General features: G+C 50.5%; 2 protein-coding genes across 5 annotated transcripts in view; one reads left to right on the forward strand and one right to left on the reverse strand.

The window, feature by feature from the left end:
• LOC106812452 (protein unc-80 homolog) overlaps positions 1-9,470 on the reverse strand; it is a 15,984-nt gene extending 6,514 nt beyond the window's left edge. Inside the window, exons 1-4 of the mRNA XM_014816340.1 lie at positions 6,114-9,470; positions 4,877-5,942; positions 4,058-4,353; positions 1,770-3,101 (exon numbers count right to left, since the gene is read on the reverse strand). Coding sequence (XP_014671826.1) covers positions 1,770-3,101; positions 4,058-4,353; positions 4,877-5,942; positions 6,114-9,392 — 5,973 coding nt within the window. The 5' untranslated portion in view covers positions 9,393-9,470. The remainder of the gene's footprint in view (positions 1-1,769; positions 3,102-4,057; positions 4,354-4,876; positions 5,943-6,113) is intronic.
• A 3,284-nt stretch (positions 9,471-12,754) lies between these two features.
• On the forward strand, positions 12,755-17,330 carry LOC106812754 (twisted gastrulation protein homolog 1-A-like). 4 transcript variants are annotated; one of them, XM_014816733.1, is made up of 5 exons: positions 12,755-12,850; positions 14,004-14,223; positions 14,598-14,804; positions 15,340-15,556; positions 15,756-17,330. In XM_014816733.1, exons 2-5 carry the CDS (start codon positions 14,004-14,006, stop codon positions 15,880-15,882), a joined length of 771 nt encoding a protein of 256 aa, XP_014672219.1. In that variant the 5' UTR covers positions 12,755-12,850; the 3' UTR covers positions 15,883-17,330. The 4 variants fall into 4 exon arrangements, with proteins under 4 accessions (XP_014672219.1, XP_014672210.1, XP_014672226.1 ...); XM_014816724.1 differs by having other exon boundaries at positions 12,757-12,819; XM_014816740.1 differs by having other exon boundaries at positions 12,777-12,855; positions 14,002-14,223.
• The last annotated feature ends 45 nt before the right edge of the window (positions 17,331-17,375 follow it).

Here is a 17,375-nt window from a genome sequence, read left to right on the forward strand (position 1 = left end):
CAGGCACGACGGGAACAGCGACGGGGCCAACTGCACGTGGTGCACCTGCAAGCAGCGTATATATGCGCATGTAGCTACATACATAGATATGTAAACATATATACGCACGCACGCATGCACACACGCTCACATACATACATATAGCGTGTAGCTACCTACATACATACACACCAAGAGTACATAATAGGAGAAGAGTATGACACCGTTTTAACAGCGTTTTGCATAGTTTTCAACTTGTAAATATTCTATCAATATGTGAATAAATATATTCCAACTTTACCTTGTTTTCGTCTATGATTCTCCCTTAATCATATGACACCACCAATTTACCTGAAAATCGTATGTTCTTCAAAAAAGTTCTTTGAATACGACACGGTTTTGCACAGTTTTCACGAATGGACGCATGTTTTCGGCCAAAGTTTATTATGGGATTAGTGTTCTATTGTCGATGACGGAACGCTGGGGGCTGTGGGGGATATTAGGAACAGTAACAGCACTTGTTTCGCTTCCTTATCATCAGGAACACGATGGCAACACAGCTAAAATCAGCTGCTAGCTCGCCTTGAGCACACATTTATTTTTAGCACGCTGGAAATGCTACACGCTGAATACAATTCGAGGCCTAATATCCCTTACAGCCCCCAGCGTTCCGCATAAACAATAGAACACTCCCATAATAAACTTTGGCCGAAAACATGCATCCATTTGTGAAAACTGTTTGAAACCGTGTCGTATTCAAAGAACTTTTTTGAAGAACACATACGATTTTCAGGTAAATTGGTGGTGTCACATGATTAAGGGAGAATCATAGACAAAAACAAGGTAAAGTTTAAATATATTTATTCACATATTGATAGAATATTTACAAGTTGAAAACTATGCAAAACGCTGTTAAAACGGTGTCAAGCTCTTCTCCTATTATGTACTCCTGATACACACACATGCACGCACTTACCCACCCATGCAGGCACGCACACACGCACGCACACATACATACATATAGCATGTAGCTACCTACATACATACACACACATGCACGCACGCACCCACCCAAGCAGGCACGCACGCACGCACGCATGCACGTACGCACACACACATACATATAGCGTGTAGCTATCTACATACATTCGCACACACACACCCACGCACACAAGCACGCACTCACTCACACACGCATGCACGCACGCACGCAAACGTCCATGCATATAGCGTGTAGCTACCTAAATACATCCATACACACACACGCACACACGCACGCACGCACTGACTCATGCCTGCACGCACGTACGCAAACGTCCATGCATATAGCGTATACATGCATACACACACAGACACACACGCACACACGCACGCACGCACGCACACACTCACTCACACAGGCACGCACACATGCACACGTACATGCATATCGTGTGTTGCTACCTAAATACATGCGCACACACGCATGCATGCACGCACGCACGCACTCACTCACATAGGCATGCACGCACGCATGCACACGTACATGTATGCATATAGCGTGTAGCTACCTAAATACATACATACATCCCTATATGCACGCACACACGCACGCACGCACGCACCTACGTGTAGCTAGTACAGGCCTAGTGCATGGTAGCAATGTAGCTAAACCTACATCTAGGTGGAATTATCTAATCGATTGCTGAAAATCGTAATCGAACAATCAATTAATTACCAATTAATTAATTAATCAACCATCTAACCAATTTTAATCAAACAACAATCCCAACCTGGAAGTGCTCGATGACGCGCTCCTCGTCGCCCTCGTCGCCGTGCTCCTCCGGCGCCACCTGGTGGAGGCTCGGCTCGTATCCGGCGCGCAGCGCGATCGGCACCGTCGTCAGGTGGAAGCGTTCGCGCGACTCGCGCCGCTTCTCGTCCTCGGCCTTCAGCGCCTGGTGCACGCGCTCCAGCTGCTGCTTGCGGCGCGTCTTCGTCGCAGTGACGAACGAGCGCGCCGTGCCGAAGCCATCCTGGTTGAGCGCGACTTCCTCGATCTTCGTCTTGAAGTGCGGCATCCACGGCGGGTCGACGACGTTCGACGACGCGAGGCCGACGGCCGGCGACGGCATCGTGAAGTCGATGTTCGGCGGCGGCACCTTGAAGACGGTGTGCGCGTCGTTCTCCATGCGCGGCCAGCACTGGTAGCGGCTGAGCCAGAGCAGGCGGAAGCGGAAGATCGCGTTGATGCGCTCGTCGGGGTTCTCGTGCGCGAGCCGCTGCGTGATGATGTCGACGGCGCGCTCGCGGGTCTTCACCGCCGACACGATGAAGACGGTGGCTGCGGCGGCGATCAGCTGCTGGTCGCTCTCGAGCAGCAGCTCCCAGGCGATGCCCATCACGTCGGTGAACTGCTCCTCGGTCATGACGACCGCGGCCTTCGCGTACGTCGACAGCGGGCTGTGGAACAGCTCGAGCGCCTGCGACTTGATGTACTTGAGGATCGGCGGCTCCTCCCTCGGCTCGGCCCTCTTCTTGCTGGCCGCCGCCAGCTTCTCCTTCTGCTCCTGCTGCTGCTGGCTCTCCTTGTGCTGCTGCGTCACCTGCTGCACCTTCTTCGCGAGCGCCTCGGCGTTCTTGCGGTCGATCGTCGCCGTTAGCAACGAGCTCTCGCGCCGCCGCGTCGGCGAGCCGGGCGTGATCATCGAGATCTTGCGGTGTAGCCGCTCCTTGCTCTTCTCGCGCTTCACCTCCTCCTTGCGCGCGGCGGCGCCCACAGACGTCGACGACGCGTCCTTGTCGTCGCCGTCCACGGCGAGGAACGTGTCGCCGTACACCTTGCGTATGGCGTGCATGAGCCGCGTGCAGCTGCGCATCTGCCGCTTGTGGCAGTCCGGGTGGCAGGAGTGCTGGTGCGGGCACGCGAACGTCGTCACGTGAGACAGCTGAGTGACGATGCGCAGCCACGGCATCTTCGTCGCGTACTGGTAGTCGGCCTCCTCCTGCTCCTGGGCGACGAGCTCGGCCGCCGCGGGGCTGTCCGCCGTCTCGTCGCTCAGCACGCCGGGAGACTCCGGACGCTCCTCCCCGGAGTGATCCTCGTTGCTGTTGTCCGACCGCTCCGAGTAGGCAGTGCTCACCTGTAGGGCGGACGGACGAACGGGGGAAGAGAATCAGCACCATGACGCGGTCGCAGCTAGGCCACAATTTAAAAAATATTTGTTTGCCCTCACCCACCCAGGCTGAAATGTTTGGGTAGGCAGGTAGGCTTTTTTTTTTAAGGGGTCTTTTTACAAATTCAGCATGGTGTCTACATGCTCGGGTGTGCTTGTGTGGCGATACCTTTTATGTTGAATGCTTGTTTTGCTTGGTACATATAATGTATTGCCTACAGATTTATATAATGTACAGTGATACAATTTGTTTAAAAAAAAGATCAATAAAATTGTTTGAGTCGGCCCCTTTTTGGCAGGTCGGTCGGGTGAGGGCAAACAAACAATATTTTTATTATGGCCTTACGGACACGCCGTACAACACTAGTTGTAATGTTGTAGACGTCTTTACACTAAGAATGGACTTTTTATGGACTGGAACTGTTGTTAGAAACTCGTTTATTTTCTACACGATCATGTATGCACTGGCGTCCCAAATTAGGACTGAGCCAAATTATTCTGGCGGGTACATAAGAGGAGCTGTGTGTCTGTATAAAGAATTAGTTCACCTTTTGGACTTTTTGGAATGGACCTTTTATGGACAAACTATTGCTAGAAATTTGTTTATTTTCCACCCGATCATGTATGCTACTGGGGTACCAGAGTAGGACCGACGGGTATTTATACCTTAGGTACCTCACAAATTATTCTGGCTGGTAGATAAAAGCTATGTGGTGTCTGTATAAAGAATTAGCTCACCTTTTGGACTTTTTGGAATGGACCTTTTATGGACAAACTATTGCTAGAAATTTGTTTATTTTCCACCCGATCATGTATGCTACTGGGGTACCAGAGTAGGACCGACGGGTATTTATACCTTAGGTACAAATTATTCTGGCTGGTAGATAAAAGCTATGTGGTGTCTGTATAAAGAATTAGCTCACCTTTCTCGACTTGATGCTCTCGTTCCTCCTGAAGGAACTGTGATGGAAGCTATCGTCCGTATCGTCCGACTTGTCGTCTGGCTTCTTCTTCTTCAGCCGCAGACTCTGCCGCCGGAAGCTGGTGTTCGCGCCGCCGCCCGACGCGCTGCCGCCGTGGTGGCGCCGCAGTAGCTTCTGGCGACTCTGCGCGACCCTGCGCGTGCGACCCGCCTCCGCGGCCGGTGACTCATCGTCCGGCACCATGAGGGTCGTGTTGCTGCTGTGCACGCTGTCCGCGTCCGCATCGTGTCCCGTCCCTTCACGTGAAACGGCGACACCTAGTTAGTTTTTGTTCGTAGCTCTGTTCCGATTAATTATAATACTCAAAGTAGCCAAAACCTACGCCTAGGCAGTACAGCAGGGGCATGTCAATGGACTTCTATCTTACGTGACATGGCTAATCGTTGAAACATTAACTACCTCATTATACAGGTGCAAGAATTGGAAATTCTGAACATTCTTGAACTGTACCACCCTCACGCATGTACTGCTTCTAGCAGTACACGTACGTTTATGATATTGTATACCCACCCATTATATATATATGTGTTTACAAATACGTGCTATCACATCAAGAATGATGCATATGAAAACAAAACTTCCGGACGTCTGCAGATGTGTGAAAGTATCTCATGCGCGATTTACCATTTCTGTAGAATTTCAGCAGATACACGTTACTCTAACCCCTTATGTCCCATCGAGGGACCAAAAGGATAAGTAAGTAAGTAACGTTACTCTAATCAAATCTGAATAGTTAACGACACACGCGCGCGAACGCACCTGTCACCATGAAGCTGATGCGTCGCTCGCTGTGCGTCGGCACGGTAACGGGCGCCATGTCGATGAGCGACGAGATGCTGTGCGTAGACATCTGCGACTGGCCCATGCTGCTGAGGATGCTGCTGCAGCGGCGCGTGTTCAGGCTCTTCTCCCACAGGTTCTCGCGGCGCGCGTGCGTGTGCGCGCGCGGCAGGTAGACGTACGTCTCGCGCAGGAATGCCGTCACCTCGAGCAGCAGCTGGCAGGCGACCATCTTGAGCGCGTACGGGCACGCGCCGCCGCCGTCGTTCACCGTCGTGTCGTCGAGGAAGTCCTCCTCGTCGTCGATGATGCGATTCGCGCGACGCTCCTTCTCATCGTGGATCGCCGCGGCGACGGTCGCCTCCGAGTGGTCCTCGGCGGCGAGGATCTCCTCTAGACGGGCGCCGATCGCCTCCGCCCACAGGTAGAACATGCGGCCGATCGCCTTCTTGAGGATCGTCTGCCGGCGGAAGCCGGACGGCTGGCCGCGGTTCTGCAGCGGGAAGCCGGACGGACGCGAGACGGGAACGTGCAGCTTGATCCAGTCGGGCCAGTTGCCGCGGTTACACTGGTGCACGAAGTAGGCGCACTCGAGCAGCAGCGCGGCGCGCGCGACAACAGGAGCCTCGAGGTCGAGGGTCGCGGCGATGAGCTGCGGGTCCGGGAACGATCCGGGCTGGCACGTCTCGAGCAGGAAGGCGAAGCGCAGCATGCCGGCGTTCACCGCGCCGACACTGACGAGCCGCTTCTCGCGCAGCAGCGCGTCCGTCGACGCCGCGTCTGCGTCAAACGCGAGCAGGCCCTTGTTGCCCGGGTCCGAGCCGTAGTTCTTGTAGTGCATGAGCATGTTGAGCGGCGACACGGCGTCGCCCCCGCCGCCGCCGCCGCCGCTCATGCTCAGCGACGACGATGCCTGCTGCACGTGCCGCAGCGACTGCGAGTGCCGCACGGGGCCCTCCTCGAAGCTGCCGCGCTTCGACTTGCGCTGCCCGAAGCCGAGCGTCTTGCGCGCGCGCAGGAAGCCGAGGCTCATGTGCCCGGCCGCCTTCAGCGACATGCGGCTCGCACTCTTCCCCGACGGTCCCATGATGCTCGGCCGGCGCGCCACGAGCGACTCGCACGACGCCTTCACGTCGAAGCGCGCGCCGCCGCTGCTGCTGCCGCCGCCGCTGCCGCCGCCGCTGCCATCATCGTCGTCGTGGCTGCTGCTCTCGGCCTTGGCGTTCTTCAGCCAGCTGACGAGCTGGAACTTGCTGACGCGTCGCTTGGGCGTGTTCGGGTATGACGCGTCCTCCTCGCTGAAGCTCATGCGAGGCGTGAGCACGCGGTGCGCGCGACCGTGCACCGTTGCCGCGGGAGCCGACCCCTCGCCCTCCGAGTCGTCGCCCGTCAGGCTGCTGTTGCTGAGCACCTTGTGCACCTTCTTGCGGAAGATCGACTGGCGGCTCTTCGCGCGGCTCTCCTTGCCACGCGGCGTCTCCTCGCCGATGCTCGGTGCGGGCGAGCGCGGCCCCGAGTCGGGCCCGTCGTCGTCGTCGCCCGTCGCCGCGACGACCGGCTCCTTCTTCGGCGGCTCCTTCTTCTTCTTGCGGGAGCGGTCGACGGCGTCGAGGAGGCCGCTGAGCGCGACGCGGCGGAAGAGGCCGCCGTGAGCCGCCGTCACGTACGTGATCAGCTGCCGCACGTCGCAGTACAGCGCCATGTTCTCCATGCTCTTCAGCTCGGCCGACGACTCGCAGAGCCGCGTGACGAGCACCTTGAGCACGCACGCGAGCACCGTGCCCTCGACGCCCTTCGCCGCGCCCTTCAACCCGCAGCCGAAGTTCGTCGAGTAGCCGCCGCGCGCCGCTCCGCCGTCCATCGCATTCGTCGAGTTCGTCGCGCGCTTCTGGCCGTGCGGCGACAGCGCGCCGTTCGGGTCCGCACAGAATCCGAACATCGCGTGGAAGAAGTCGAGCAGGTGCGAGAGCGGCCGCTTGGCGACGAGCTCTCGCAGGAAGCGGCGGAACTGCGTGGCGTCGCCGCGGTGCAGCCGGCTCAGCGTGCCGAGGCCCTGCGCGCGCAGCAGCTCGGCCGGCGGGCAGCGGTAGCCCTCGCCGCAGCCGTACGGGCAGCCGAGCGCCTTGAAGATGCGCGTCACCGTGTCCATGCACAGGTTGTGCGCCGTCAGCTCCTCGGGCGCGGCAGGCTTCAGCCCGACGTCCACCGGCTGCTCGCAGCGTCCCCTGCCGACTCCGCCCTTCCCGCTGTCGTTCTCCTTGTCGTCGTCTGCGAGCTCGTCGGGGGTCTTGCCGGGAGTGCCGAGCTCGAGCAGGATGTCGAGGATGTTGAGGACGGCCTCGCAGACGCGCAGCGACGTCTCGCGCATCATGACGGCGTGCGCGGCCTTCAGCACGACGCCGTACTCAATGTCGCCATTCTTGCGCGTGTAGTGCAGCGTGCCGGCGACCTCGGACAGCTCCTCGACGGTGTAGCGGATGTTCGAGTCCGTCGAGCTGCGCTGGATCGACGCCGTCGACTTCGACAGCAGCTTCTCGTCGCCCCCGGCAACCGCTGCGGCGGCGCCCTGTACGGAGCTGTGGCATGAGTCATCGGCGGCGGCGACGACCGGCTCCGGGCTGTGCTCGGTGATGGTGATGATCGGGTGCGTCTCCGTCGAGACGACCGACTGCTTCTTGACGGACTGGTCCGAGTTCTTGTCGATCTTGGAGCTCGTGCTCGCGCGCGTGCGCCCGCTCTCCTCGTCCGGCGACACCGACGGAAGGCTCTTGCGCCGCTCCGCCTCGTCCCGGGTCCCTCCTCCTCCGTCGCCGCCCCCGCCGGCATCGCCGCCCTTGCTCTGCATCGTGTTCTCGATGAGCTTGGCGAGGGCGGAGCGCGGACGCGACGGCGGGTCGTAGATGTTGCTCTCGAGCGCGAGCATCTCCTCGCGCTCGCGCTTCAGCAGCCGGCCGCCCATCGTGAACTGCACCTCGTCGTCCGGTAGCGAGTGCGTCGTGCTCGTGCTGTCGCTCGCCGTCGCAACAATTGACGCGCGCGTGTCCACCTTCACGCGCTTGTACGCGCCACCGCTGCCGCTGCCGCTGCCGCCGCCGCCGTTGCCCCCGGCGATGTTCTCGAAGCTCGAGCGGTGGTCAGAGTACTCCGTCTGGAAGTCGAGGTTGAGGTCGCGCGCCGACGCCTCGGGCGTCTCGTAGAGCGAGACGGTAATCTTGGGCATGGGCAGCGAGGAGCTTCGCTGGCGCGTGCGCTGCGTGCGACACGTCTCGTCGCGGATCTCCTTCAGCCGCTCGTGCAGGTACTGCAGCGCCCAGAAGACGCCGTCCTCCTCCCACTGCGGGATGAAGAGGCAGCGCAGCACGGCGACGTCAAAGTAGGTGGCGCCGCGCACGTCCTGATTCGACGGCGACCGCGTCAGCTGCATCTTCAGCGCCGAGTCGAGCTTGTCCTGGATGAAGCCCTTGTCGACGCCCGCGTCGTCGTCGCCGCCGCCGACGATCAGCTTCAGGTCGTGGTCGCTGTTGTTGTTGATCCTTGTCGTCGTCGAGGGCTGCGCACGTGGCGTGCACGTGCGGCCGCACTTGCACGTGCGGTACTCGCCGCGCCGGCTCGTGATCACCGTGCCGCACCACTCGCATGCGATCTCGACGCGCGCTGACGATGCCTCTGAGTACGTCGTCGAGCCGCAGATCTCCGACATGGTCGCGAGCGGCGCCTTCAGCGACGACGGCGCGTCGCTGTTCGCCCGCACCGACAGCGCGTCGGCGTTGTCTGCGTCGACGCCGGGCGGGCCGCCGAAGTTGATGAAGTCGAAATCCTCGCTCGGGCTGCGCTTTCCGACGAAGATCCCGCCGAATTGACCTCCGACGCGCTCCTTCTTGTCCGGGTACAGCACGGTCTTTTTCGGCCGGATGAGGGCGGTCAGGCAGGGTATGTCGGGCTGCCGGTACTCCTTCAGCGGCTGCCACAGCTTGAGGCCGCTCTCGAGCCGCAGGTTGAAGTCCTCGGGCTCCATCGTCGCGAGCAGCGGCGCGAACAGGTAGACGAACAGCTGGATGGACGTGATCGAGAAGAGGAACTCCTTCGGGCGGTTGCTGCGGTGCGCCTGCGCGTCGACGTCCTCACACTCCTCCGCCGCGTCCAGCATGATCCAGTGCAGCGTGTAGAGCAGCTTCGTCTCGCAGACGCCGAAGCGGCCCGTCCGGCCCTCCTGCTTGCGCAGCTGCAGCAGCGCCGCGCAGCAGTGCATCAGGTGCGGGAACGCCGACTCGATGAGCTTCCATCGCGAGATGCTCTCGATGGCGTCGGAGAGGCTCGGCGAGAGACCGTGAACGATGTTCTGCACGACGACGCGCTCAAACGAAACGCACGACGCCTCGATGAGCTTGCCGATTTTCGGGCGAATGAACGGACTCGTCTGTCGCCATAGGAACGTCTGAATGGGCAACGGAACGACGGCCAGCGCCTGTGACTCAGAGTATTTTCTCTTCGGCATGTTGACGAGATGGAAATCGAACGGATGTTTAGAATGACGTGTACACGGCGCGATTCATTAGTTATTCGGTGGCAGCTATTATTTTTTAGGAGACATCGTGCCTAATAGATGCATGATCGCTGAAGCTTTCCCAAGGAACTTAATCACACTCCACTGTTCCAGTTGCTCTGCAAGTAAATCGTACACCATACTAGATTAATGATTCAGAAGTAACAAATCTGAGCAACTGACTGGTTGTGTTACCATCAGCATTAGGGAGAGAGGGTTCTGAGGCATGACTTGAATAGATTGTCCTGTTTGTTGCCACTGCAGCAAAATAGCTGAGACGATATTAATAAAAAAACTGGCAACTGCCTCTTTCTCCTTTAGCGACTAAGCATCAGGGGTCGAAATTAGATTCTTATTATGGTATCCATTTGGGATACCAGGTATTGAAATCTGGTATCCCCCCCAAAGATCTGGTATCCCATTTTTTGGATAGTAATTTAAACAATGTTGGTATCCAAAATCTTGAAATATGCAATAATAGCATTTGAAAATTATTAATATGTAATGTAATTATTATATAAAAACATGAAAACAGATTCACAGATACAGACAAGTACACTGCAGACGTATTGTCTAGACGCATTGTATGGTTCGCTTGATACAATGTATACACATCACATTTATGATCAGATCGCGCGCACCCGCTCTACGTGCACTCGCTCAGATGCGCTGCCGTATAAAGTTGATAACTCAACAACCAGTTACCACTATCCCGATTTTGAGGATTTTTTTTTACTATCCTGGCGGCAAGCATTGAAATCTGGTATCCAACACAAGAATCTACTATCCTGCGGATATCTGGATACCGCTGATTTCGACCCCTGAGCATCACTGCATACAGTGACACCAAATTAAGGCACTTGGGCCATTCCAATACCAAAATGACAGTAAATAAATATATAACCATATGATATATATATACTTTTAATTTTAACGTGCTTTATATCACCAATTAAAAACTTGATTTATTATTAACTTGAACGGTATTACTTTAGGAAGATTCTATGGCAAATAATGTTCATAACGTCAGGCTTGCAGCCGAGTGGCAGAGCTTGTCTTGACACTTAAACGGAGTGCAGTTTTGCACCCAAGATGCAGTGAGCCACCAGTACTCATGTAACAACTCCTATTTACATTGCCTCATACTATTACATTGCCTGCATTCCTGTTACATAATCTCTGGCAGGATTTTGCAAAGTTCGCTTCAATGCAAACCACCTAGTTCTGGCCTTATGCCTCGCTTTAGTTTTTTTATATCAAGGCTTGAAAACATGTCCTGGGAGAAGATGTCAAGATAAAGAAAGAACATTTCAACATTTTCTGGGTGGGTGAATGCACCCTCCCCACAGGCCACACACCACCTGACACAGCTGACGTGCACGCACCTCACTGTAATTTAACATTTAAAGTACACATCAGAGTATATATTGTATGTTATTAATATTATTTACTCGTACGAATTACTATGACTCATACTCACAGTCGCTCATGCATAGTCATAGTCATTACTCATTAGTCACAACCTCTCACACTACCTAAGAACATATTTTTACTAATTTTAATATCATTTTATAATGGTAATTATTAGAGCACAACCACAAGTCGCAGTGGCCAGTGCCAGTGCAGTGGCCGTATCGCTCATAGGGTCTATGTCCCCCAGGGTACTATCGGAGGGTACCCTGGGTACGGTTCGATATATCGGAACATATCCTGGTAACTATAGTCTATATATCTGATATGGTTAATAGGGTTAGGGTTGCTGAGAGGGTCTATGTCCCCCAGGGTACTGCCGGAACGTACCCTCGGTACGGTTCGGTATACCGGAACGTAAGCTGGTACTATCTAATATGCCGGACCATACCTCGCCTACTCCACTAACGAGTCTAGGGAGTCACCTACGGTAACGCCTACTCCCTAACCCTAACCCTAACCATATCAGATAGTTACCAGGGTACGTTCCGGTATACCGGACCGTACCCTGGGGGACATAGACCCTATGATCATGAGCGTTATAGGGTTAGGGTTAGGGAGTAGGCATAGGCGACTCCCTAGACTCGTTACGACGTTAGTGGAGTAGGCAAGGTATGGTCCGGCATATTAGATAGTACCAGGGTACGTTCCGATATATCGAACCGTACCCAGGGTACCCTCCGATAGTACCCTGGGGGACATAGCCCCTATCAGCGGCAGTGTCAGTGATTTATCATGATGTCGATGTAGCTCCAAGAAACGGCATTGCTAGGGTTAGAATGTGTATTGACGTTAGTCACACAGCCTGGTCGGGTTAGATGTCGATGATGATAGTTGATACACGTACTACACTCTACAGTCGATTTAGCTCTAGTACTATAGCCCGCTTACATTAAGTTTAACTGCCGCTGGCAGTGGCCGTTGCCAGTGGCTGTGGCAGTGGCAGTGGCCGTGGCCGTGGCAGTGGCCAGCGGCAGTTAATGTAAGCGGGCTACCCCTATAGTACTAGAGTTACTAGATAGTAGATACAATAATGTAACCCAAACCCAGGAGGATAGGTTTGTAGGTTTGTGTTGAGAATAAACCCAGTTTGGAAGTTCTAGTCTCTAAAAACGCACCAGCAAACCGCCCTGAGTGATTCACAAAGGGGTTCCCTGAATTTCCTCCACACAAAATGATAGGGACGCTTTGTAACCCTATCATAATCCTCCTGCCTGGGTTTGGGTTACATTATTTATTGTATCTATACTATAGAGCTACAGTCGATTCTGACTCCGTCTTTAGCCCGACCAGGCTGTGCGACGGATTGTCTATACAGAGGTATTCTAACAAGGTATTCTAACCCTACAGGGTACAGGGTATTCTCTACAAAGTATTGAGTATTCTATGCAGGGTATTCTAACCCTAGCAATACCGTTTCTTGGAGCTAGGAGCTACTCAGCTAACTCCGTCTTGTGCAATATATATATACTACTCTACCTTACTCAAGTTACTGCCGCTCGAACCCAATCTTTCCTGTCATATGCGAAGACCAAGCAGATGCATAAAATAAACACAATAAAAGATATAAAAGGTAAACTTACCATTTTATTGCCACATTTGTTGCCAGAATTGTTGGTTATGGCTTCGTCTTCACAGTCGGAAGTGACGTATTGATCGACCAAAGCTATTTCCTAAGTCCGATTAATAGTTATTAGCACAAAAACAAACGAAAACAATAAAAATAAGCATCGATTTTACATTACGGCTATGCTCAATTAATATAGTAGCTAAACTATAGCGTTCCATAAATTAAATAAATAATGTTAGTAAACCGCTACCACATTGCTCCTGTGTTAGTTTATGGGGGCGTTGTGGGATAGAAGTGATGGTCAGAGATAAACACAAGAGGCTTGAATCATCAGTTGATGTAAAGTTCAACTACGTTATAGTACTATAAGGTATAACACAAGGTGTTGTTACTAAAATGGTCTGAAAATTGTTAATTCCTATTTAAGAGGTACCTTGTCACCTACAATAGGCATCGTCGTTATAAACGTTACAATAGGAATTAACAGAATCTAGAGTAAACAAAACAGCCAGGCATAGCTCCAAGAAACGGTAGGCTCTAATCGGTATTGCTAGGGTTAGAATATTGTGTATTGACGTTATGTCAATGTTGTCGACGTATGTCAATGTTACGTTATGTCGTGAATAATGTGTATTGACGGTAGTCACACAGCCTGGTCGGGTTAAGCCAGGCATAGTCTAACCCAACCAGGCTGTGTGACTAACGTCAATACACCCGACCGAACGTCATACACCGAACGTCATATACCGACTACGGTATTCTAACCCTAGCAATACCGTTTCTTGGAGCTAGGCATAGTCTAGACATAGTATTAGTCATACTCATAGACTGGGATATCGACTGAGATAGACTGAATATATCTTCTATATGAGTATATCTATGAGTCATACTCATAGTTGACTCATACTCATGGGTGTAGCCGTAGAGCATACCTATAGATTATATACAAACACGTGCTTGTATATATATCTATGCCTATTGTATACCCAACTCCCTATTTAGTATTAGTAATTAACCTATATTAATATAGACATGACAGCTATACACAGTCTCGGCATGTTATTGTATTATTGCTGTGATGTGTGTTGACAATTTTGGTGTTGTTGTCGTCGTTGTTGTTGTCATCTGGTTCAACTCTTCAACTTAGGGTGAGTGGTCATAATTTATAGACTTTCCAGGTATAAGTGAAACTCTGTTTTCACACTGTAATTCAATGGGTAGGTGCCATAGAGTTGTTACGGCTTTACAGGTTTTTGGCGTTTTAGTTGAAGTCCCCCTGGTGGTTTTGGTGGGGGTTTGCGTAGCATAGCGTGCACCACTGCATAGCCTGTACTTTTTCAGCATAATAATAAAATAAGGTTTTTACATTTGTTTATTTAAGTAGTGGTATCATCTTTAAGAGGTCACGTGCACAGGAATTTTTTAACTTTCCTTTTAAAACCACAACTTAAAACATTTATTGATGAGATGTAATTGAGTTTAGCAAGTGAAATTTCAGCAGAGACACTGCACATTTATTACAGATGATTGGAAGGTGCTACATTGTTTCTCTGCTATTGGCGGTGGCAGCCACATGTGCGGCAGCGGAGCTCTATGGTTGCAATGAAGCGGTGTGTGCAAGTGTCGTTAGCAAGTGCATGCTGCTGAAATCCTGTGAGTGTAATATGAAAGTTAACTGCACATGCTGCCGTGACTGCTACAAGTGTCTGCATGACTTGTACACGGAATGTTGCTCCTGTGTTGGTAAGTGTTGCAAAGCTATTTACTAAAGTACGACATGTTTTGGGGGCTTACATTCTAAATAAATGGTTGAACAACACTTGGTTGTTGTGAAATTTTGTGAACTTGGGGCATTTTTGTCCCATAACAGGGGTAAATAGAAAAAAAGGAGTGCAAGGCTAAATTATTAGAACTCCAAAGTTTGCTTTTTTTGTAACTTGAATGCTATCAATAGAGAATCTCTAATCATTTACTCCTGACGTCATAGCATAAATCATTCTACATTACAGAGAGCAATGCAGATAGCTTGAAGGGTAGCGCTCGCTTTTCCCAAGTTGCTTTATTATGCATGAATGTCCACATGCTAAAATCATTAACTGTTTCTGCCTTATATCTAGGAATGTGTCCAAATGAAGCGAAAGTGATCGATAGGTTGAGTAAGAAAAGTTCTGTCGAGGATCTTAACGAGCCGATCCCAGACCTGTTCAATGTATTAACTGAAGAGGCTGATCACCTGCTGAGATGGGTGTCGATGAACTTCCCACAGCACGAAGACCTTGCCGTGTTCCAACCGGCAAGTCCTCACAGGGCGACCGCTGTTATGGGTAAATTTTCCATGAATTAGCAATGCCACCGTGACCAGTCATTCGGGTGCCATGTCATGATGTGGTAAAACCGTGGTTTTACACTCTCGTATTTAACATCCAATTGGCTGTTTTATAGCTAGTGTAAAATGGTGCAAAAAGATGTTTTGGTTTAGTTGAACTTAAAGCTTTTAAGCTGCTTGGGTAAATTATGTTTTTATGTAATTCTATTACCGATGCGAATTTTTTATTAACACGTTTTTATATTTATAGTACAGGCCTTGTTAAAATCTATATTGTATGCTAGCATAATCATAGTGATGCAATGTTAAATTGCCATTGAATTAACTTCAGTTGGTATAATAACAATGCCAGAGTACTTTAAAATAAGTAGTTATATATTAGTACATTATCTTGATCAAATGCTGCAATTATGTCAAAGGCATGTATGATTAATTCGATTCCATATTCATAGTATTGGTCAACTTGATTTGTAGCGCTGTAAAATTATGAGAACCACACAGCAAAGTAATGTGTGTTGGCTTGTACGTTACAGGTGATGTTAACTGTACTGCGGCCTTCATGAGTCAGTGCATGTCGCTGAATAAATGTAAAGTTTCCTGCTCGTCGATGGGTGCCAGTAAGTACCGTTGGTTCCACGATGGCTGCTGCGAGTGCGTCGGCCATACCTGCATCAACTATGGCGTGAATGTGAGCAAGTGCTTGCAGTGCCCGGCTGACAGAGACAGAGCCACAGAACATGAAGAAACAGAGTGAGTGGCAGCTATGGGAGGAGCAGTAGTAGTACAGGGTAGCACATGTAGCAGTGATGGTAATGGTGAAGTACCCATAACACGAGTAAGACATACGTTAGTAAGGAGGGTGCAGCGGCAACAGGGGAGGGCGAGTGAGATAGCTGTGGCAGTCGTACTATCTGCAGCAAGAACCTAAATCCTGTTGTTATTGTTCCAGTAATACCTACCACATGCCCAGCGAAAGTGAAGGGCACGATGGAACGTACACGGATGACATGTCCGAAGAACATGACAGCAATCAGCAGGAGGTTGGCGAACACTACACCCAAGAAGAAGACCCATGATACTAACAGTACGAGGCACTGAGGTGCTAGGAACATTAAGTTATTTTACTTCAAAGACAGCTATATTGAAATATTACCCTAGCTTCCTGTAAATGCCATTAAAGTGCCTGACACCTAGTGTGAACACGGGGGGTATAGTGATGGGTGTCAAAAGATTGGTACAGGTAATGGTACCGTGTCTGTCATTGCTTGTTCCTCTTGACACCATCTAGTGTATGGAAAATATTTTATCAATTTATATTTTTTGTAGCAATGCGCAAACTGTTTTGAGTACATTTTATATTGTGTCTAACATAGTAAACAATTTTTATGATGAAGATATTTCAACTCATAACAGTTTTATATAAACGTAAATGCATCTTTTAATGCACAAGTGGTATTTGAGAAACCAGGGATATGTCCCCTTGCAGCATGGTATTTCATACGAGTACATTGTAAGGTGTGACAAATCATGAGAAAGGGACATTTATTGTCGACACTAGTATTTTACATACTCTTAGTTTTTGTGTTAAAAAGCTATGTAATTGTTGAAAGTATAGTAGAGCTCATGGTAAAGATGATTTTGTAATCTATCGCTATGCAGATATACCATCTGTATTATTTGAAATGTAGTTGAAACCATTTTGAAGGGGATTTTGATGTTGATTAGTAAATGTAATTGTATCTTGCCGAGTAACGCTTGTGCCACACTGTGAGAACTCATGATTTATATTAAAGTGGGTTCATGCATGCATGCGTAATGACTCACTGTGTCGAACGATGCAAATAGCTATTTTTGTTTGGGGTAACCACTCATCACGTTAAAACCATGCTAGCTAGTTTTTTTTATTATATTAGGCTGTGTGTAATGTGCTAAGCACGCAGCAAATCAGGAAAGAAAAATGCCGCAACCCACCCCGAAAACTGGGTCATGCCACTCTAAACTAGAACTTCCTGGCTCCCTCTCTGTATAAACTTTATATTGCAACTTGCTCAGATGTAGGCGCATAGTTTTAAGCAGTAGTGATACCGTCCACTTTTACCACGAAGCAGGTTGTAATTGGGTTGATGCAATTAGTGGTTCTGAGAAAACTGGGAGATCTGAGGCGGATATATATTGGTGAATTTTCTTGTAGAAGTTGCATCATATTTTGGTGCATCAATGTCAACTAGAATGAACAGTAGTGTCGTAGCTCATACAAAATACTCAGTAGTTCAGATGTATTTATGAATTTTTTCCATCAGTTATATACATATGCACGTTTTCTACACTATCTATAAAGCCAATTACACGATACTAAGTAGGTGTAATATCAGATTCGTGGTGAGAAATGTGGGTTTGTACGTGATGCAAAGTTCACAATGAAAAGTGTGGTCTCGTATTTTGTCAGTATAAGCAGTATTTGTACAGTCTTGGGAATATATTTGAATAATACACTGTATGGAGAAGTGTTGTAGTAAATAATTTTCGTGTATGAATCATATGCGCATATGCCATGCAGACACATGTAAAC

This window comes from Priapulus caudatus, unplaced genomic scaffold (genome assembly GCF_000485595.1).
Source record: "Priapulus caudatus unplaced genomic scaffold, Priapulus_caudatus-5.0.1 Scaffold21, whole genome shotgun sequence".
NCBI classification, from domain to species: domain Eukaryota; kingdom Metazoa; phylum Priapulida; class Priapulimorpha; order Priapulimorphida; family Priapulidae; genus Priapulus; species Priapulus caudatus.

Coding starts and splice junctions, on each gene's coding strand:
- LOC106812754 (XM_014816724.1), top strand. CDS start 12,778: ATGGTCAGAGATAAACACAAGAGGCTTGAATCATCAGTTGAT. Junction 12,820..14,003: donor GGCTTGAATCATCAGTTGAT/GTAAAGTTCAAC, acceptor CATTTATTACAG/ATGATTGGAAGGTGCTACAT. Junction 15,557..15,755: donor ACAGAACATGAAGAAACAGA/GTGAGTGGCAGC, acceptor TTATTGTTCCAG/TAATACCTACCACATGCCCA.